We start from the raw sequence: 16,120 nt of genomic DNA on the forward strand, positions 1-16,120 counted from the left end.
CTGACTTATTTTTCACCTTAAGACTACAGTATTTCTGTATTTGTATTCTTTGTGCTGAAAATGTTTTGAGAATAAAATTAAAAACAAAAGTTGTATCCAGGCACTTACTAAAATTCTTGGCAGTTTATGTGATAGAGCCTAGATGATTTGCTCAGATTTGCAACATACAAATCTGAAAATCCATTACATTTTACTAAATAATGACTTCAACTTTTTAGAGAAAGAAATTTTTCCAACATACCAAAATTCACTACACAGGCACTTTGGACAAGGGTTTGAAGAAATTAAGTCATTGACTAAATACAAAGGAGCAACTATCTACTTAATATGGACCATAAGAGTTTCAAAACAAGATGTGAATCAGTTACCTAAGCATGAGGCTTAGGTTCAAAGGAACTGTCCTACAGTGTTATTTTTCAAAAGCATTATTTTCATATGCACAGCCAGTACACGTCCTGCCTAGGAATTAGTTTTTACTAACAATTACTTGTAACACCTTTTGAACAAAAAGTTACAGATAACTTGTTTGGCCTCAAGTAGTTTCCACCTTAACAGCTAGAAGCACTGTTTGTGAAAAGAGTCAAAGTTAGGTACTGGAAATGCAGCTTGCAGGTTAAACAAGTGAACAGTCACATGCAGTCGCAGAGCTGAATCCTTTCCAGCTCCCACGTAGGGGCCAGCTGCTGTGGTTCTGCTTTTCTGCAATTCCTCTCCTGCAGCACAAACAGACCAACATGATTACATGTATTTCCTAAGTCCAGCAAAGGCTATTCAGCAGATTGAGAAAATAGATCAAATCTCAGTGAGCTGAGATTTGTTCACACGTAAACTTAGTGTCACTGCTGGAGAAAAAGGAACAATGTCAGTTGCCAGTCACTTCCTACTCAAGGATAGGAGAAGGCAGTGGTGAGAATGGAGATGACGCGAGCTGCTCCCCCACACATGTTCTGTTTTCTCATCATGGTTATGCTTATTGCCTCGTTATGCTTCCAGTTAGACTGATCACAAAACACATCCTTCCCAAGACCCAGCATGCTTAAGGGAGCTTCAGTTCTGAACAGTGTTTTTTGCTGTTATCTAAGACTTCCTTGAGGATTCAAGGCTGGCTGATACACTGTGCTATCACAAAGTTTTGTGCTTTTTATATGGAAACAACATTGCCAGAAAATTTATGATTTTCCTGCTACCCAGTTTTTGGTTTATTTCATTAATGAAACACACCACCATTTAAAGTCAAAGGGTTGGCTGCTTCACCCAGCTTTGAAGCAAAAGACAAGTCAAAGAATTAGGGATACCAGCTATAGGTGAGGAGTCTGGATTTTTATGTACATAGAAATCTAGAAAACTCCAGAAATTCTTCAAAACTGGCAAGGCCATCTTTCCCCGTAATCCAAAGAAACTAAGAAAAATTGTAATCACAGATCACGTTGGAAGCCTCGAGCAGATGAAACAGGATGCATAGATATTTTCATTCCAATGGACATTTAACATACCAGTATCTGATAATCCCCCTCCAAAGATCACCATTTTGAAATCCAGCTCCAGTGATGACAGCAATGAGTTCTTCATGTTTACCAATGGAATTAGACAAGTTATTTAGCTTTCTTCTCCCTTTTAATCCAATTAAACAAAGGGATCTCATGTTGGGGGAAGGAGTTAAACAAGGAAGCGAGTCTTTTGAAAACATTTCTCTCCTCTGATGGAGGAGGAAGGACAGAGCCTGTGGACAACGAGGAGCCTACAGCCATCCATGCTTCATAGATCACAAAGAGCCATGTGGAGGACTCAAGTGCCTCTCCTGGTGTAAACTCACTTGGTCAGACATTGTGCAGGGAGGCAGCAGCTACCCATTGGCCCCTGTTCTCACTCTCCACCTTTCTGAAACAGAGGGCTGGCAGCCACTGCTTAGGTATTTCAGGGCATAAAAGCACAGCCAGGACCCTGCTGAAGCTAAGCTCATTTTACTTGTGGTACAATCCACACACTAAAGTCACAGTACCTACACCAGCTTTTGCAGAGTAACTTTGTTGCATGAAGAGTAACAGATATTGATATTCTCAAGCTAGGCAGCTCCTGACACATATCTAGGAGTAAAGCATTATGAGCAGAAAGGCTGGAAGAAACCACTGGTTTCACTGTAGTCATTTGAAGTAGTATTGTAAAGACATTTCCAATTTTATCACCAATGTTCCTGTGAAGTGCCACAAATGTAATCAGTGTTTTACAAGGCGTTCTCGCTGTGGTATACTTCTACTGGTTACAAAAAAAGATAGCTCAAGATCTATCAAACTTGTCATCTAACCCCTGGAATTTGACAAGCAAACCAGGACACACCTAGCAATTCTGCATTAGGCTCGTCTTCTTTTGCAACCCTCTACCTATAACTGAAATAGTTTGCTTTAAAGTCATCAGGTTCTCCTTATCACAGACAAAAGCGCTAAGTGTGCTAACCAAATTCCTTACCCACTCTGAATTCACACATATCCCCACAGTATGGGGCACATCACCAATAAATTAAATGCCAGTGTGGGCAGTTTCCTGTTTAACTGGATCATTTCTATAACTGAAACACCAGTCAGGAACAGAAACCTGCTATGGCACATTTTTTTTATCATTAACTGTAGTGCTGTATGCTTGGTATTATCACAGTCTTTTGAAATGCAAGCTCCATGAAACAGCCTCAATTCTAACAGTGAAGGCTTGCAGGCTGGTTACTGTAGTCAGATCGTGAAAGTTTCTATGACCCACAGAACATGATGTAAGAATTCTTGCTCAAGATAACATCATCTACACTGTCAAAACAACTGCAACATGGTTAAACATAAAAATAAACAAATCAGTTTCAACTCAAACTTCTCTTATCAGGTTTTTCTGAAAAAAAGCAATGGCTTTTGTCAAGTTGCAAGTTACAGTGCAGGTATAATCATTAGGACTGCTGATCCAGGCCTGTTTGCATTAGCTCCTGCTGGGACAAATCAAAACAGTGTCCCCAGACGCCAAAACAAAAAGTGCTCTGCTCCTGGATGATCTGGAAAGAAGAGGAGAGTTTTCATCCTCTTCCTAGTAAGGATCATCTGTACTCATTAACACCTATAGTGGACGCATCTATATCCCCTGCTAGATCTTACCACACCCCTTACCTGTGGGGAAGGGATGAATATCCCAGTAAGAACAGGGGAACAGGTGTCTGAGAGAGCTTAGAAATAACCATCTGGAGCATTTCATCCCTACGCTTCGAATTCAAACTTAACCCAAATTGCTAATAATCAAAGGTCATTTGCGATCAACTATGCTTTCAGCAGATTAAATGAATGCTCTTTTAATCAATAAAATACAGTTTTCCAAATCACAGAAGGTGCACAGAGGTTTCCAAATTTCCCAATAACCACGGACTCTCTCTGCTACCCGCCCTTTCAACACAGCTACAGCTGCCATCTTCTCCACCTTCTGATGCGACTGGCTCTCCTTTCCCGGGATGTCCCCTGCTGCCTTCCCACGCTGGACCCAAGTAGTTTGCAAATTAGAGAAGTGGGAGCGTTTGAGAATGCTGATATGGCTGGCAGATGCAGCAGAAAGGTCAGGAGGCTCCAGTAATCATCAGCTTTTCACTGATGAGGTGTTTATTATCTCTGCTCAAAGTTATATCCTGTCCAAGCAAATGTAGTTTTTGGCCAGAACTAGATGCTATTCTCACGAACTAGAAGAGAACACAAACCTCGGGGAAGGAAGGGGGATGCTTCTCTCCCTCAGTTAAGAATGTCTGAAAGATGATACAGCTCCAAAATCTTGTCACACAGATTTGATGCAGCAGGTCTGGCCATCTACTGAACCAGAAGGTGTCAAAACAAAACCATGGGTGTGCAGTGTTTGACAGGTATGTGAGGCATGCTGCTCCTTCAGGAAAAAGTGTAGGTTGAGCAGCCATCCTTACTCTTCTGCTCCTGTGATTCCATCCCACCAAAGAGCATGGACAGCTGCAAAAGACTGCTTGTACATGGGAGATCCCTTACCTCTTTTTTCAAGCAAAGCTCTCAAGCCCAGATAGTTCACTGGCCCAAGCTTTTGCAATATTTAAAAGATTCAGCTCCCCTTAATTACTCATCACATTTAGTAATAAACTTGCTTCCTCAATCCACAGCTACTAAATTCATCCCTTCTCTGGAACAGATCCAGAATAGAGGCAGATTTTCAACTGGACTCCCTCCCTCTCCCCCTAAAATGTAGATCATTTCTTGCACTTCTGTTCAGCACAAAGTATTATATACAATTATATTAATAGCAGGAGAAAGGAAGGGGCTGTTTAAACCTGCATTACAGCAGGGAAAGAAGGCAGGGCACAATTAAAAATGATAAAGAATCATACTATACCCAAGTGCACACCAGAGACACCTTGCATTCATTTAGCATCCCCAGCAAGCTCCTGCTGAAAGAGCTCCTGTGTTTCTGTGCTGGTGTTCCTGAACCTTCGTTGTCTGTCTTTATGCCAAATACCTCTTTCTTCCATTCACCACAGAGTGCTCCATTCTTCACTCATGGGCATTGGCTGGATTCCCCACCCCACTCGGTGCTTCACACTTCTCTAGCAGGTCAGGGGTTTAATGCTTATTCCTTCACATGGCCATGCCCCCACTTCACACCACCTGCTCCAGCTCACCCCCTTTTCTGCTTCTATTTCCTCTCTCCCACAAAGCTCAGTTATGACCTTGCTGTTTAAATAATGTCATGCCTTGTCAATACCTTTCCCTCATTTTCCTCTGTGATGGGAAAAAAACAATCCAAGACAATCCATTTTTCAGTTGAAAAGGTGGTGGGTTTGGGTTTTGTTTGGGGTTTTTTGGGAGGGAGAAGGGGGTTGCTGGGTATCTTTTAAGGGAGTTTTTTTTAAGAGAGACAGAGAAGCAGAGACAGCACCTCACCAATGTTCCTCTCCCTGCAAACAGTTAACAGTGGAGCTAGCTGGAGTCACCTAGACCCTCCCCTGCCTTTTAGTCTCCCTGGGCTAAATCCATCACTGCCCAAACTGCAAATCCACAGTCTACGCTTTTCTCCCTGTCTTCCTCCCAGTAACCTCCAGGAAATTATTTTAACCAAAAGGTTAAAAAAACAAATAAATCAGATGTGATGGAACCTAAGAAGCTGAGCGCAAGCAGGACAAGTCTTTACCACTAGACAAAATCTACTCTGATCAGTCTGGGGTGAGCTCTTTGCTTACATCCTGCCATAACCGCTACAAGATTACTTTTTTTTATAGATGTAAATTCAATGCAAAGTAATAATTACTGTTAGCTTGAGCTTCTGTCCTAAAATTCTAGCTTCCCATGGTATTTGAGAGACATGTGGCTGAGTTTCAGGAATTAACAAAGCTAGGCCCCTCTATAAGCAACCATGGAAGTAGCAGGATCAGAGTTTTCTTTCTCCCTTTTACAAAGATAACTAATTATGGTTAGCCAGTTTTCTTCCTAGCGTTGATGGAAGGGAAAAACAAGTATGTCAGTTTTCCCCAGAGTAGGAAGGGGTACAAGAGATTAACCTGCAAAGCCTTATGACCTAACTGTAGCTACTTCAGAGAAGTCAGCTAGCAGCAGAGGAAAACACATTTACTGTGAAATAGTGATGATAAAGTGAAAATCCTCACCTAAGGAATGCTCCCTTTTCACTGTAACACAGCAAATTGGAACAGGTTGCGCAAAGAAGTGGTAAATGCTCTAGCAGTGCTCAAAGCCAAGTTGGACAGAGCCTTGGGCAACATGGTCTGGGTAGAGTCATCCCTATCCATGGCAGGGAGGGCAGAACTAGATGATGTTGAGGTCCTTTCCAACCCAAACCATTCTACAATTCTATGAAATACACACTCCTCATACTTAAAGTCAGCAAAACCTTTCATTCCTAAATATTTTATAATTAGGCTTTAAAAAACCCAAACAAAAAAAACCTCACCCAACAAAAATCCAGGTGGCAGTCACAGTGAAGAAGATATTTCAGCCCTCCACAGAACCTGAAATGAGCAGGTAGGGTCATCCCCACCACCACATCCGGTATAGCAGTCCTGTATATTATTCCTACAGATTACTGTCCTAAGTTACAAAGAGCGGGAAACTGGACAAACACCCCACAAATATCTACACATGGATTTTTGTTACAACAGTGCTTTAGGGGTGGAGTCTGCTAACGGCTTAGCTACAAGAAGGCTTATGTTGAAAAGTGCATTTACAGAGGACAGTGGTACAACCCATTATCTTACTAGACAAGGAGACATTACTGAAGAAGACAATATTTTATAAAGCCAAAACATACTGAGCTAGTTGGTAACAAACCAGCTGCTCATGCTGATGAAGATAAAAGCAATAGTGTCTCCAGAAATAATAGCGACACATTAAGAGAATAAAGGAGCATTGCATGGGTTTAGACATTGATTGCATTGTGTGTCTATGGAAGTATTACTGAACCGTGGGATTCACTGCAATAGGACATAATGAAAGCAAAAAGTACAAACAAGTTCAAACCGAATAATTCCAAAGGCAAAAACATGAGCTGGAAGGTGTTTGTGGGGAAACAGGTCCATCAGTTGCTGTTCTAGCAAGTAACCTGAGTAGAATCCCTTCTCAAGAAACCCCTAAACCACAGTCTTTTGGCAACAGGAAGGGTTATCAAGGGAAGATGTCTTTTTCCAAGCACCTGCTTAGCAGCTGATCTGAGAGGTTTCAGCTACCAGTCTTACTTGGTTTGTATGGTTTGTACAAACATCAACACTTCAGTGTTTTCAAAAGCCAAACCAAACCACACAAACCAACTCATAAGGAAAGCCCACCTAGACCCAAAACCTGCTTGTTATTTTATCTGAGTCTTCTATCGAGTGCTCCTACACTTCCACCAAGAGAATATAACCAGTTCTTGTTAGTCCACCAGGTAATTAAGACTACTTGTTCATGAATGGAAAAGGTGGCTTGGCAGAATAGCAAGCACAAAGAAAACAACAGCCACCCTTCAAGATATTTTACCCACACAAAGCAATTTTCCCCTGACATGTCCCACCTTAACTACCATGGAGACTGCAATGGGAAACTCCTAACAGGCTGGAAAGCTCTGACAGACCTCCTTACATTGTCAGAGAAATTGTAGGCGACCCAGTTCAAGCATCAGCCCACGTTAACAAGCCTGTTTTCCCTCCAGAAGCTAAAGCAATTAAACGTTTGCTACACAAGTAGAGGAAGCATTTGATCTACTGTCAGCTAACACAGGTGCGACACCACTGAACCTCAATTCTGGACTAAGCGATGCAGAAGGGATGCCAGCCATGCCCCGTGGCCAGCTCTGCTCCTTTCTTGGGCACACCCCGCACCCTGCCTAACAGCCATTTCTACTTTCAGGGCCCCTCTGTTACAGCCTTCCACCTGAGAAGGGAGTTGAGAGCTTCCACCTCCTTCCCAGCAGGCTGCCTGAGCAATGTCACACACGTAGGATGTAAGATGGTGCTTGGAGACAGGGATCCCATGCCCCAGGGTGAGCCCAGCTATGCCTTCGCTCCACAACATACAGCAGCAGAGGCCAAGTGCCCGGCCGCAGCCCTGGCCTCACGGGGACCTCTGTTCAGGGTGGTGAAAGGAACCTACTGCAATTCGCCTTCCTCGCGCTCAAGCCTGAACACTCACATCCAGCTTGACCCCTGCTACCCCAAAGCCTGACTCCGCGTCACCTCTCCTAATTTCCCAAGGCAAAGCCGCAGCTCTGCCTCAGCCCTTCCACCCATGGGAAGGGCCACGCGTTACCGCCAGCACCCCCGGGTACTGCCAGGAGGTGCCCTGGCGGCGCCACACTGAGGAGCCCCGGTACCCGCTTCCCGCGACCTGCGGGACTGGAAGGGCGATGGAGGCCCCGTGGGTTCGGCGGCCGGGGCAGCGCCGCCGGGCTGAGGCGAGGCCGTGGCAGGCGGGGGAAAGGGTCAAGCTGTAACGGAGAGGCGGCGGCGGGCCGTGGCGGGTGGTACCTGCTCGGTGGCGCTGGGGCAGCAGGCGATGAGCGGCAGCGCCGTCAGGCAGTTCAACAGGAGGCCGCCCAGGGTGATGGCGTTGGGGGCCAGCCCCAGTGGGACCTGCTCTACCAGCCAGGCCCAGTACGGCTGCAGCCACGGCTCCAGCAGCGAGCGCCCGGCCGCGCTGTAGCGGTGCTGCTCCAGGCGCTTCAGCTGCGCCGGGCTGAGGGGCGCGGGCAGAGCCCAGGGCACCGTCATGCCGCCACTACAGCCCCGCCGCGGGGGCCGCCTCGCACCGGGCGGGACCGAGGTCAGGCCTCCACCGCCGCTCGGGGCGGGGCTGAGCGCAGGGCCGCGGCGGGAGGCGGAAGAGGCCGACGCCCAGCGGCGACTCTGCTAGCGGGGAGCCGCCGCCCCACGGCAGCTGACTGGAGCCGTGGGTTCCTGCGCCCCGGGGACACGGCTCCCACCCTGCCCCGCAGCAGGGGCCCGCGTCTGGGCAGGTATCCCTGGCTGTGGCAGCCCTGCCTTGGGAGGATGGGGATCCTCGTAGAGGGGGTGCCCTCGGGAGGGCCCGTCCTGTGTGCTTCCCGTTGGTGCGGAGCATCGGCGCCCATGCCTGTCACTGCTGGACGTGGGCAGGGAGGGTGGAACATCCCCTCTACGCTGTGGTTTTCCTTATTCATCTTATTATAAGACGAAGAAGGTCAGTATGAGCCATCAGTATGCGCTTGCATCCCAGAAAGCCGACAGAAGGATGCAGGTTGAGGGAGGTGATTCTCCTCTACTCCAGTCTTGTGAGACCTCACCGGCACGACTGCATTCAGCTCTGTGGCCCTAAGCATAAGACGAATGTTGAGCTGTTGGAGTGAGTCCGGAGGAGGCCACGAAGATGCTCAGAGAGCTGGAGCACCCCTCCTGTTAAGACAGGCTGAGAGAGCTGGGCTACTGAGACCTTAGAGCAGCTTCCAGTGCCTAAAGGGGTCTGCAAGAAATCTGGAGAGGGTCTTTTCATGAGGGCATTTAAAGGCTTTAAACTGACAGAGGTATATATGACAGAGATAATTAGGTGTTTGGAAGAAGTTCTTGACTGTGAGGGTGGTGAGGCACTGGCACAGCTTGCCCAGAGAAGCTGTGGCTGCCCCATCCCTGGTAGTGTTCAAGGCCAGGTTAGATGGAGCTTGGAGCAACTTGGTCTAGTGGAAGGTGTCCCTGCCCACAGCAGGAGGGTTGGAACTGGATGAGCTTTATGGTCCCTTACAACTCAGACTGTTCTACGATCTTCCTTTCACACATTTTATAATGCAGGTGGATGGTGAAGTGTTTCGCTGGAGAGAAGCATAAAGGCAAGGCTCAAGCAGGAGGTGACTTCCTTGCTGTTAGCAGGACTCCACAGCTGTGTCTGCAGGCAGGGATCCCCATTGTGTCAGGCAAGGGGTCCTCTGCCAGCAAAGGAGACCCGCTGCCCAGGGAATAGAGATCTTAGATGTTACAGAGTAGATGGGCATTGCTATTCAGGACTTACTTTACCTCTTTGGTGTGATTAGGGATGGCACATCAAAATAAATACACCTTTTCAGAAGTCGTGGCTTATCAAATTATTTGAATTGGGTCATCTGAAGGACTTCAGATGTATCCCTCTATCTCGAGGAAGTTCATGGTTTCTGAATGAAGCCAAGGAAAGATGAGCACTATGTAGGTTGAAAGATGAAGTAGAAAGTGTAAAATACAACCTCTAATGCATATTATATAGCCAGATTGCATCTTCTGAGAATCAGAAATCCTACTTAAGTTACTTCATTGGGAGCCTCAGAGGCTGCAGCTGTCTGGCCAGGCACAATTTCCTGGACAGACCCATTTCTTGTTATTCAAAGTGAGCTGATTCTCTTGGATATGTTTTTGAGTAGGTTTCTCTACTCCAAGGGTCAGGAATGCTTGACATCTGCAAAAGGGTGTTCTCAGAATCATTAGACATGGTATGTACATCCCAAGTGCTATGTCATTCATCCACTGATTTCATTCACAGTACGATATGGCAATTGGATTAGGGACCAAAACAGGGAAGAGAGGAACTGCTCGCAAAGGAGGGAGTAATACATAGCATAATAAAGAAAGAATCAATAGCAGCCAACTAGAGGAGGACAAATGGAAATGTGACAGATTCACAATCAGCAAGATCCCCAGTCCACTGGAATCACAGGATTTGGGTTACACCTAACACTGTTTCTTTTAGTATCCTGTGCGTTGCTGTGGTCGATGACCATAATGGTACTGGTATTTATGGAGAGATTGTTTAAGGATTTTGTGATACCAAGAGGGAAAGAAAAAGAAAACAAACTCAGAAGAGAAGTGGAGGGGAAAGTAAGTGGTGTAATAAATAAGAGTAACATCAGTAGAGGAAGAAATAGATTCCCCACTGAACTTATCACTGAGCTTGAAGGGTTTGTTGTAGTTTAAAAAGTATTCAGCCACAAAACATAGAACATGAGAACAGAGAATTTCAAGCCTAGTGCATTCAGACTTCCAGCTCTTTCTCAGTATTCGGGGTACAGTTTTGCTTCCAAATTCTCTCTGCTTGAGCAAAGGAGCAGCTTTACTTGTCAGTCAGGAAAGCAAGCCGTGGAAGTCAAGTGACAGTAAGTACACCGTGCTTAAAATAGAGCCTTTTGCTCCAGAATCTTAAAATGCAACAAAGACGTTCATAAATTAAGTCTCCCGTCACAATTCTCTATAAAAGGTAGCAATATTACACACCCCTGCTCCCCCAGTGGATGTGGAGGAAGCTTGAAACTTTTTTTTTTATAAAAGGAATATTTTTTAGAATTTCTGACTCTCAGTAAAGGCCTCTGTTCATATCCCTATTTAAACATTCTTTAATATATTTGCCTGTGTTTTTTTCTTCTCCCATTTCTATATTTGTGGGATTCTTTTCAGAGAGGGAAAAATGCACTGGCACTTGCCATAATCTTTCAATGCCTGTACCAAGCTCCACGTACAGCAATTTGAGAATGGATCTGTATTTAAACAACAGTAACATTTAAATGCCAAAATGTCCTACCATGGGCAAGGAGAGGAAGCCAAGAAAAGACAAACTATTTTCCTCTGTATTCCTTAAAAATAAAACCCTTCTTTTTTTTATTAACTTTGATTCTTCTCTGTGTGTATGTATGTATGTTTGGGTCTCCCTTCTTATTCCAAGCACTAACTTTCCTTGAACAGTGTAAGTCAAACTGAACACCAAGGCAGAGCTTTCAAAAATACAAGATTCCTACCAGATATGTGACACTGTGCAGAAAAGAAAAAACTCATTGAATGTGCTACTGAACATTCAGCATAGAATCACAGAATAGTTAGGATTGGAAAGGACCTCAAGATCATCTAGTTCCAACCCCCCTGCCATGGGCAGGGACACCTCACACTAAACCATATCACCCAAGGCTTCATCCAACCTGGCCTTGAACACTGCCAGGGATGGAGCATTCACTACCTCCCTGGGCAACCCATTCCAGTACCTCACCACCCTAACAGTAAAGAATTTCTTCCTTATATCAAGTCTAAACCTCTGCTGTTTAAGTTTCAACCCGTTACCCCTTGTCCTATCACTACAGTCCCTAATGAAGAGTCCCTCACCAGCATCCCTGTAGGCCCCCTTCAGATACTGGAAGGCTGCTATGAGGTCTCCACGCAGCCTTCTCTTCTCCAGGCTGAACAGCCCCAACTTTCTTCATATGGGAGGTTCTCCAGTCCCCTGATCATCCTCATGGCCTTCCTCTGGACTTGTTCCAACAGTTCCATGTCCTTTTTATATTAAGGACACGAGAACTGCACACAGTACTCCAAGTGAAGTCTCACAAGAGCATTGTAGAGGGGCAGGATCACCTCCTTTGACCTGCTGGTCATGCTCGTCTTGATGCAGCCCAAAATACGGCTGTCTTTCTGGGCTGTGAGCACACACTGAAGTGGGCTCATGTTCATTTTCTCATGGACCAACACCCACAAGTCCTTCTCCACAGGGCTGCTCTGAATCTTTTCTCTGCCCAACCTGTAGCTGTGGCTGGGATTGCTCCGACCCAGGTGTACTTGGGTCGGAGCCTTGCACTTGGCATGATTGCACTTGGCATGATTAAACTTCATGAGGTTGGCATCAGCCCACCTCACAAGTGTGTCTAGTTCCCTCTGGATGGCATTCCTTCCCTCCAGCATATCAACCGAACCACACAGCTTGGTGTCATCGGCAAACTTGCTGAGGGTGCACTCAATCCCACTGTCCATGTTGTTTTTTATGTGCCCTAGCATGCCTTCCAGGAGAATCTGCTCCGAGATTTTGCCAGGCACAGAGGTGAGACTGACTGGCCTGTAATGCCCCAGGGTCATCCATTTTCCCCTTCTTGAAAATGGGGGATTGTATTTCCCTTTTTCTGGCTGTCGGGAACTTCACCTGATTGCCATGATTTTTCAAATATGATGGCCAGTGGCTTTGCAACTTTATTTGCCAGCTCCTTCAGGACCCGCGGATGGATTTCATCAGGGCCCATGGACTTGTGTACATTTGCGTTTTAAAGATGGTCTCAAACCAGATCCTCTCGTACAGTGGGCCCAAGGTCTTCATTCTCACAGTCCCTGCGTCTTGCCTTCCAAGACTTGGGTGCTGCGGTCATACCCAAACATCCATTTTTAAGTCTCTTCACTTTTGAATATATTGTGTATTGCCTGTCTCATCCTTAAAGGTCCCTGTCTCACCCTTCAACCCCTACTTTCTGTCTTATTTAAATATATACCAACTTCAACTTCCAATTTTTAAGCATTGCTCCTACTTAAATTGGTGGGGTTTTTTCCTCTCTAACAACAACAAATATCACAGGTATTTCCTCACCAGTCACAACAAGCACAGTATTCTGTTTGACTTCACAATGATAGGATTATTAGTAAGAAAATCAGTTGCTACGGGGTTTAGACAAGCATTTTACATGAATTATAAGACTTTCTCACACTGATCTTTTGAAGTCAGTTCTGTAGTGATCACAGTAACAAGTGCAAGGAAAGCAAAACAAAGCCAAACACATATTTGCTGTTCAAGCTTTAATAGCATCTTAGCTGCTGTGTGATATTTATTCCACCCAGGGATATGAAGTGTAGCTTCTATACACAAAAGTTGCCACCAATACCTGAGATGTATGAGCTTTGCAATGGCATTCAGTGAGTAGTTCCACATTTTTACACAAGTGTTTCACCTGTGTATGAGCTATTAGATGAATATGTTAGTTACTGTCTCATGGCTTGTATTGCAAGCATATAATAGACACTCCCTGTATCCAGATAGACAGTATTGTATCAATCCTGGAGTGAATGCACTGAAGGTACCTCAGTAACCTTGCCAGCAGTCAGGATTTTTCCCTAATATCAAGCAGCAACCCCTAGCTTGAAACTTGAAAGGTTGATCTGTTAGCCCATCACATCTTAAAATTTCCAAATATCCCTTTTCCAGCACCTGCCTCAATTCTGCACACAAGGGCTCTTCAGTTGTGTATTGGGAGGAATAATAGATACAAATTAGAAGGAAGGATTTGAATTGCCTTGATCAGGCCAGAGATGTTTTCCAAAGCCCCATGTCCCTCCTGACAACCTCCCTCTGCTCTACATGACTGAAGATGACAGCTTCCCAAAGATGGGATCTCATCAGTATCTGTTTCTTTTTCTTGTCCTCTCAGTGTCCCCTGAGCTGGGCTTCTTTCTACAACCCTGAAGATAACAAGTGACCTGTTCTAACTGAATAATACTTGGCTTTAAGAAGGCTGTCTGGTCAGTTTATTAACAACATGTTACTGCTTTTGGAAAGAAGAGAAGTGCAAAACAGCACTTAGACCTGCTGAGACAATCTCAATTAGTGCTGGGTCATTGCAGCGCAAGGCTATGTGTCAGAGTGGGAGGCACAGTGCTCCCCTCTTGACAAAAAACAACAGACCATACACCAAGACCTTAGCAAGGAAATCAACAAGTACCAGAGGTGCAGCTAGATTACTAACAGTCATAGCAATTGCTTGCATCCCAATGTCTTGCTTAATAAAAATTTAGTGACTTTTTGTCTATTGCGATAATATAATAGTCTCTTACTAGGTACCAAATGAGCCAATATTAACAAAGGAAATGCAAAGTAACAACAAAATGCTCAGTGGGAGTAATAAGAGGAAAATGAAGGAAAGGCCTGTTCTACTATTCATCCAGATGGAGAAACAATATTTGATGATGCTAGGACTGTTAAAGTATTTAGTGCCATTGAATGGAGTATTTGCTTAAAGGTTTAGTGGCCTAACATCAGCGAGAAATGTACAAAAGTGTTAGATGGAAGAGCAAAAGATCAGGATAAGAAATACTCAGGAAAAATGGATGTCTATACATAAGTCAATCTGATAAAGTTCACCTTAGAGTACGTAGCAAGCTGGCTGAAACAGCTGCCTCTAAGAACCTGAAGGAACCATGAAATACAGAAAACCCAGAAAGATCACAGAATCATAGAATACCAGCTTGGAAGGAACCTCAAGAATCATCTGGTCCAAACATTCTTGGCAAAAGCATGGATTAGATGAGATAACACAGCACCCAGTCCAGCGAAATCTCAAAAGTGCCCTATGCTGGGGAATCCACCACTTCTTTGGGGAGATTATTTCAATGGATGATTGTCCTCATTGTGAAATATATTCCTCTTGGGACCAATCAGAATATTCCCAGGAGTAATTTGCACCCATTACCCCTCATCCTTTTCATGTGATTTCTTGTAAAAAGGGTCTCCATCTTCTTTGTAGCCTGTAGCCTGGAACATGATGATGAGGGCTCCCCTGACCCTTATTTTCTCAATGCTAAACAAACCCAGCCAGCTCTCTCAGCCTTTCTTCATACAGCAGGCTTCCCAGTCCTTTGATCATCCTCGTGGTCCTTCTCTGGAACCTCTTCAGCCTGTCCACATCTTTTTTGTAGAGTAGGGACCAAAAACTGAACACAGATGTACTGGTCTTCAGAAGTGGAGGAAAAAAACACAGAAAATTTCAGGTAACTTCCTACCCAGGAAACCTAGTACAAATAACTGAATGATCTAATTTTAATCAGCTAGGAAATAAGCAGTAGCCAATATATAGGTTCCAAGGGCAAATATTTAGTTTGTTATGTAGGGGGAAAGACTGCAAACGATGGGTATCCTCACTTTAGTCTTTTGATGCTGGTTCACGCAACATTCTTCATAACACATTAGAAAACCATAGTTGCAATGAAATTGTTAGAAAATAATGTTTAGCTGGTTTGCAACCTGAGGCACAAATCACCAGTGTTTGACAGACTAATGCATATATCAAATAACATTCACATGGTTTCTCTCTGGCTTGTGTAATGAAGAGGGAATATCACTTGTTAAAATCTGCAAGCAGGACAAAGTGGAGAGAGGAGGTCAATAACCACTTTCAGAAGATATAATTAAAATGAAAATGTATCTCCTGATAATAAGAAGCAAACAGAATGTCCTTTGAGAGGGACAAGGGTCAAGACCTTCAGTTTGGTGGGAATAATCTGGCAGCTCAACTGGGGACTCAAAATCACTGGCTGACAGAAGAAGTTGTCTTTATTGTCTCTAAGAGATCACAAGCTAGCATGACCTAAGCTGCTGAGAAATAATGAAAGTCTGTATGGAGAAGTGGAAATATAAGTGTAGACATACAGGAGCAATCACACAGTTCTTTCTACTCATGCTCAGCTATACAAATAAGCCCAGAGTGGGGCAACTGAACCACACAGCTTGGTGTCATCGGCAAACTTGCGGAGGGTGCATTCAATCCCACTGTCCATGTCACCGACAAAGATGTTGAACAAGACCAGTCCCAACACTGATCCATGAGAGACGCCTCTCATTACTGGTCTCCAACTGGACATCGAGCCGTTGACCACAACTCTTTGTGTGTGGCCATCCAGCCAGTTCTTTATCCACCAAGTCATTCACCTATCAAATTGATGTCTCTTCAATTTAGAGACAAGGATTTTGTGTGGGACAGTGTCAAACGCTTTGCACACATAAGTTTGCATCCCAACTGCAGCACATTAGCACTGCTCAGATTGCTCTCAAGCTGATTATGGGACAGTGAAAGAGCCATTGAGATGGTCTTGGCCTTG

General features: G+C 44.7%; 1 protein-coding gene across 2 annotated transcripts in view; it reads right to left on the reverse strand.

The window, feature by feature from the left end:
- The window catches only part of CHPT1 (choline phosphotransferase 1), a 24,434-nt gene extending 16,117 nt beyond the window's left edge, over window positions 1–8,317 (reverse strand). For both annotated transcript variants that reach the window (XM_005150448.4, XM_005150447.3), the window contains exon 1: window positions 7,985–8,317. In XM_005150448.4, the coding sequence (XP_005150505.1) occupies window positions 7,985–8,227 (243 nt within the window). In that variant the 5' untranslated portion in view covers window positions 8,228–8,317. The remainder of the gene's footprint in view (window positions 1–7,984) is intronic.
- Between the last annotated feature and the right edge of the window lie 7,803 nt (window positions 8,318–16,120).

Source organism: Melopsittacus undulatus, chromosome 5, assembly GCF_012275295.1.
Source record: "Melopsittacus undulatus isolate bMelUnd1 chromosome 5, bMelUnd1.mat.Z, whole genome shotgun sequence".
Lineage (NCBI taxonomy): Eukaryota > Metazoa > Chordata > Aves > Psittaciformes > Psittaculidae > Melopsittacus > Melopsittacus undulatus.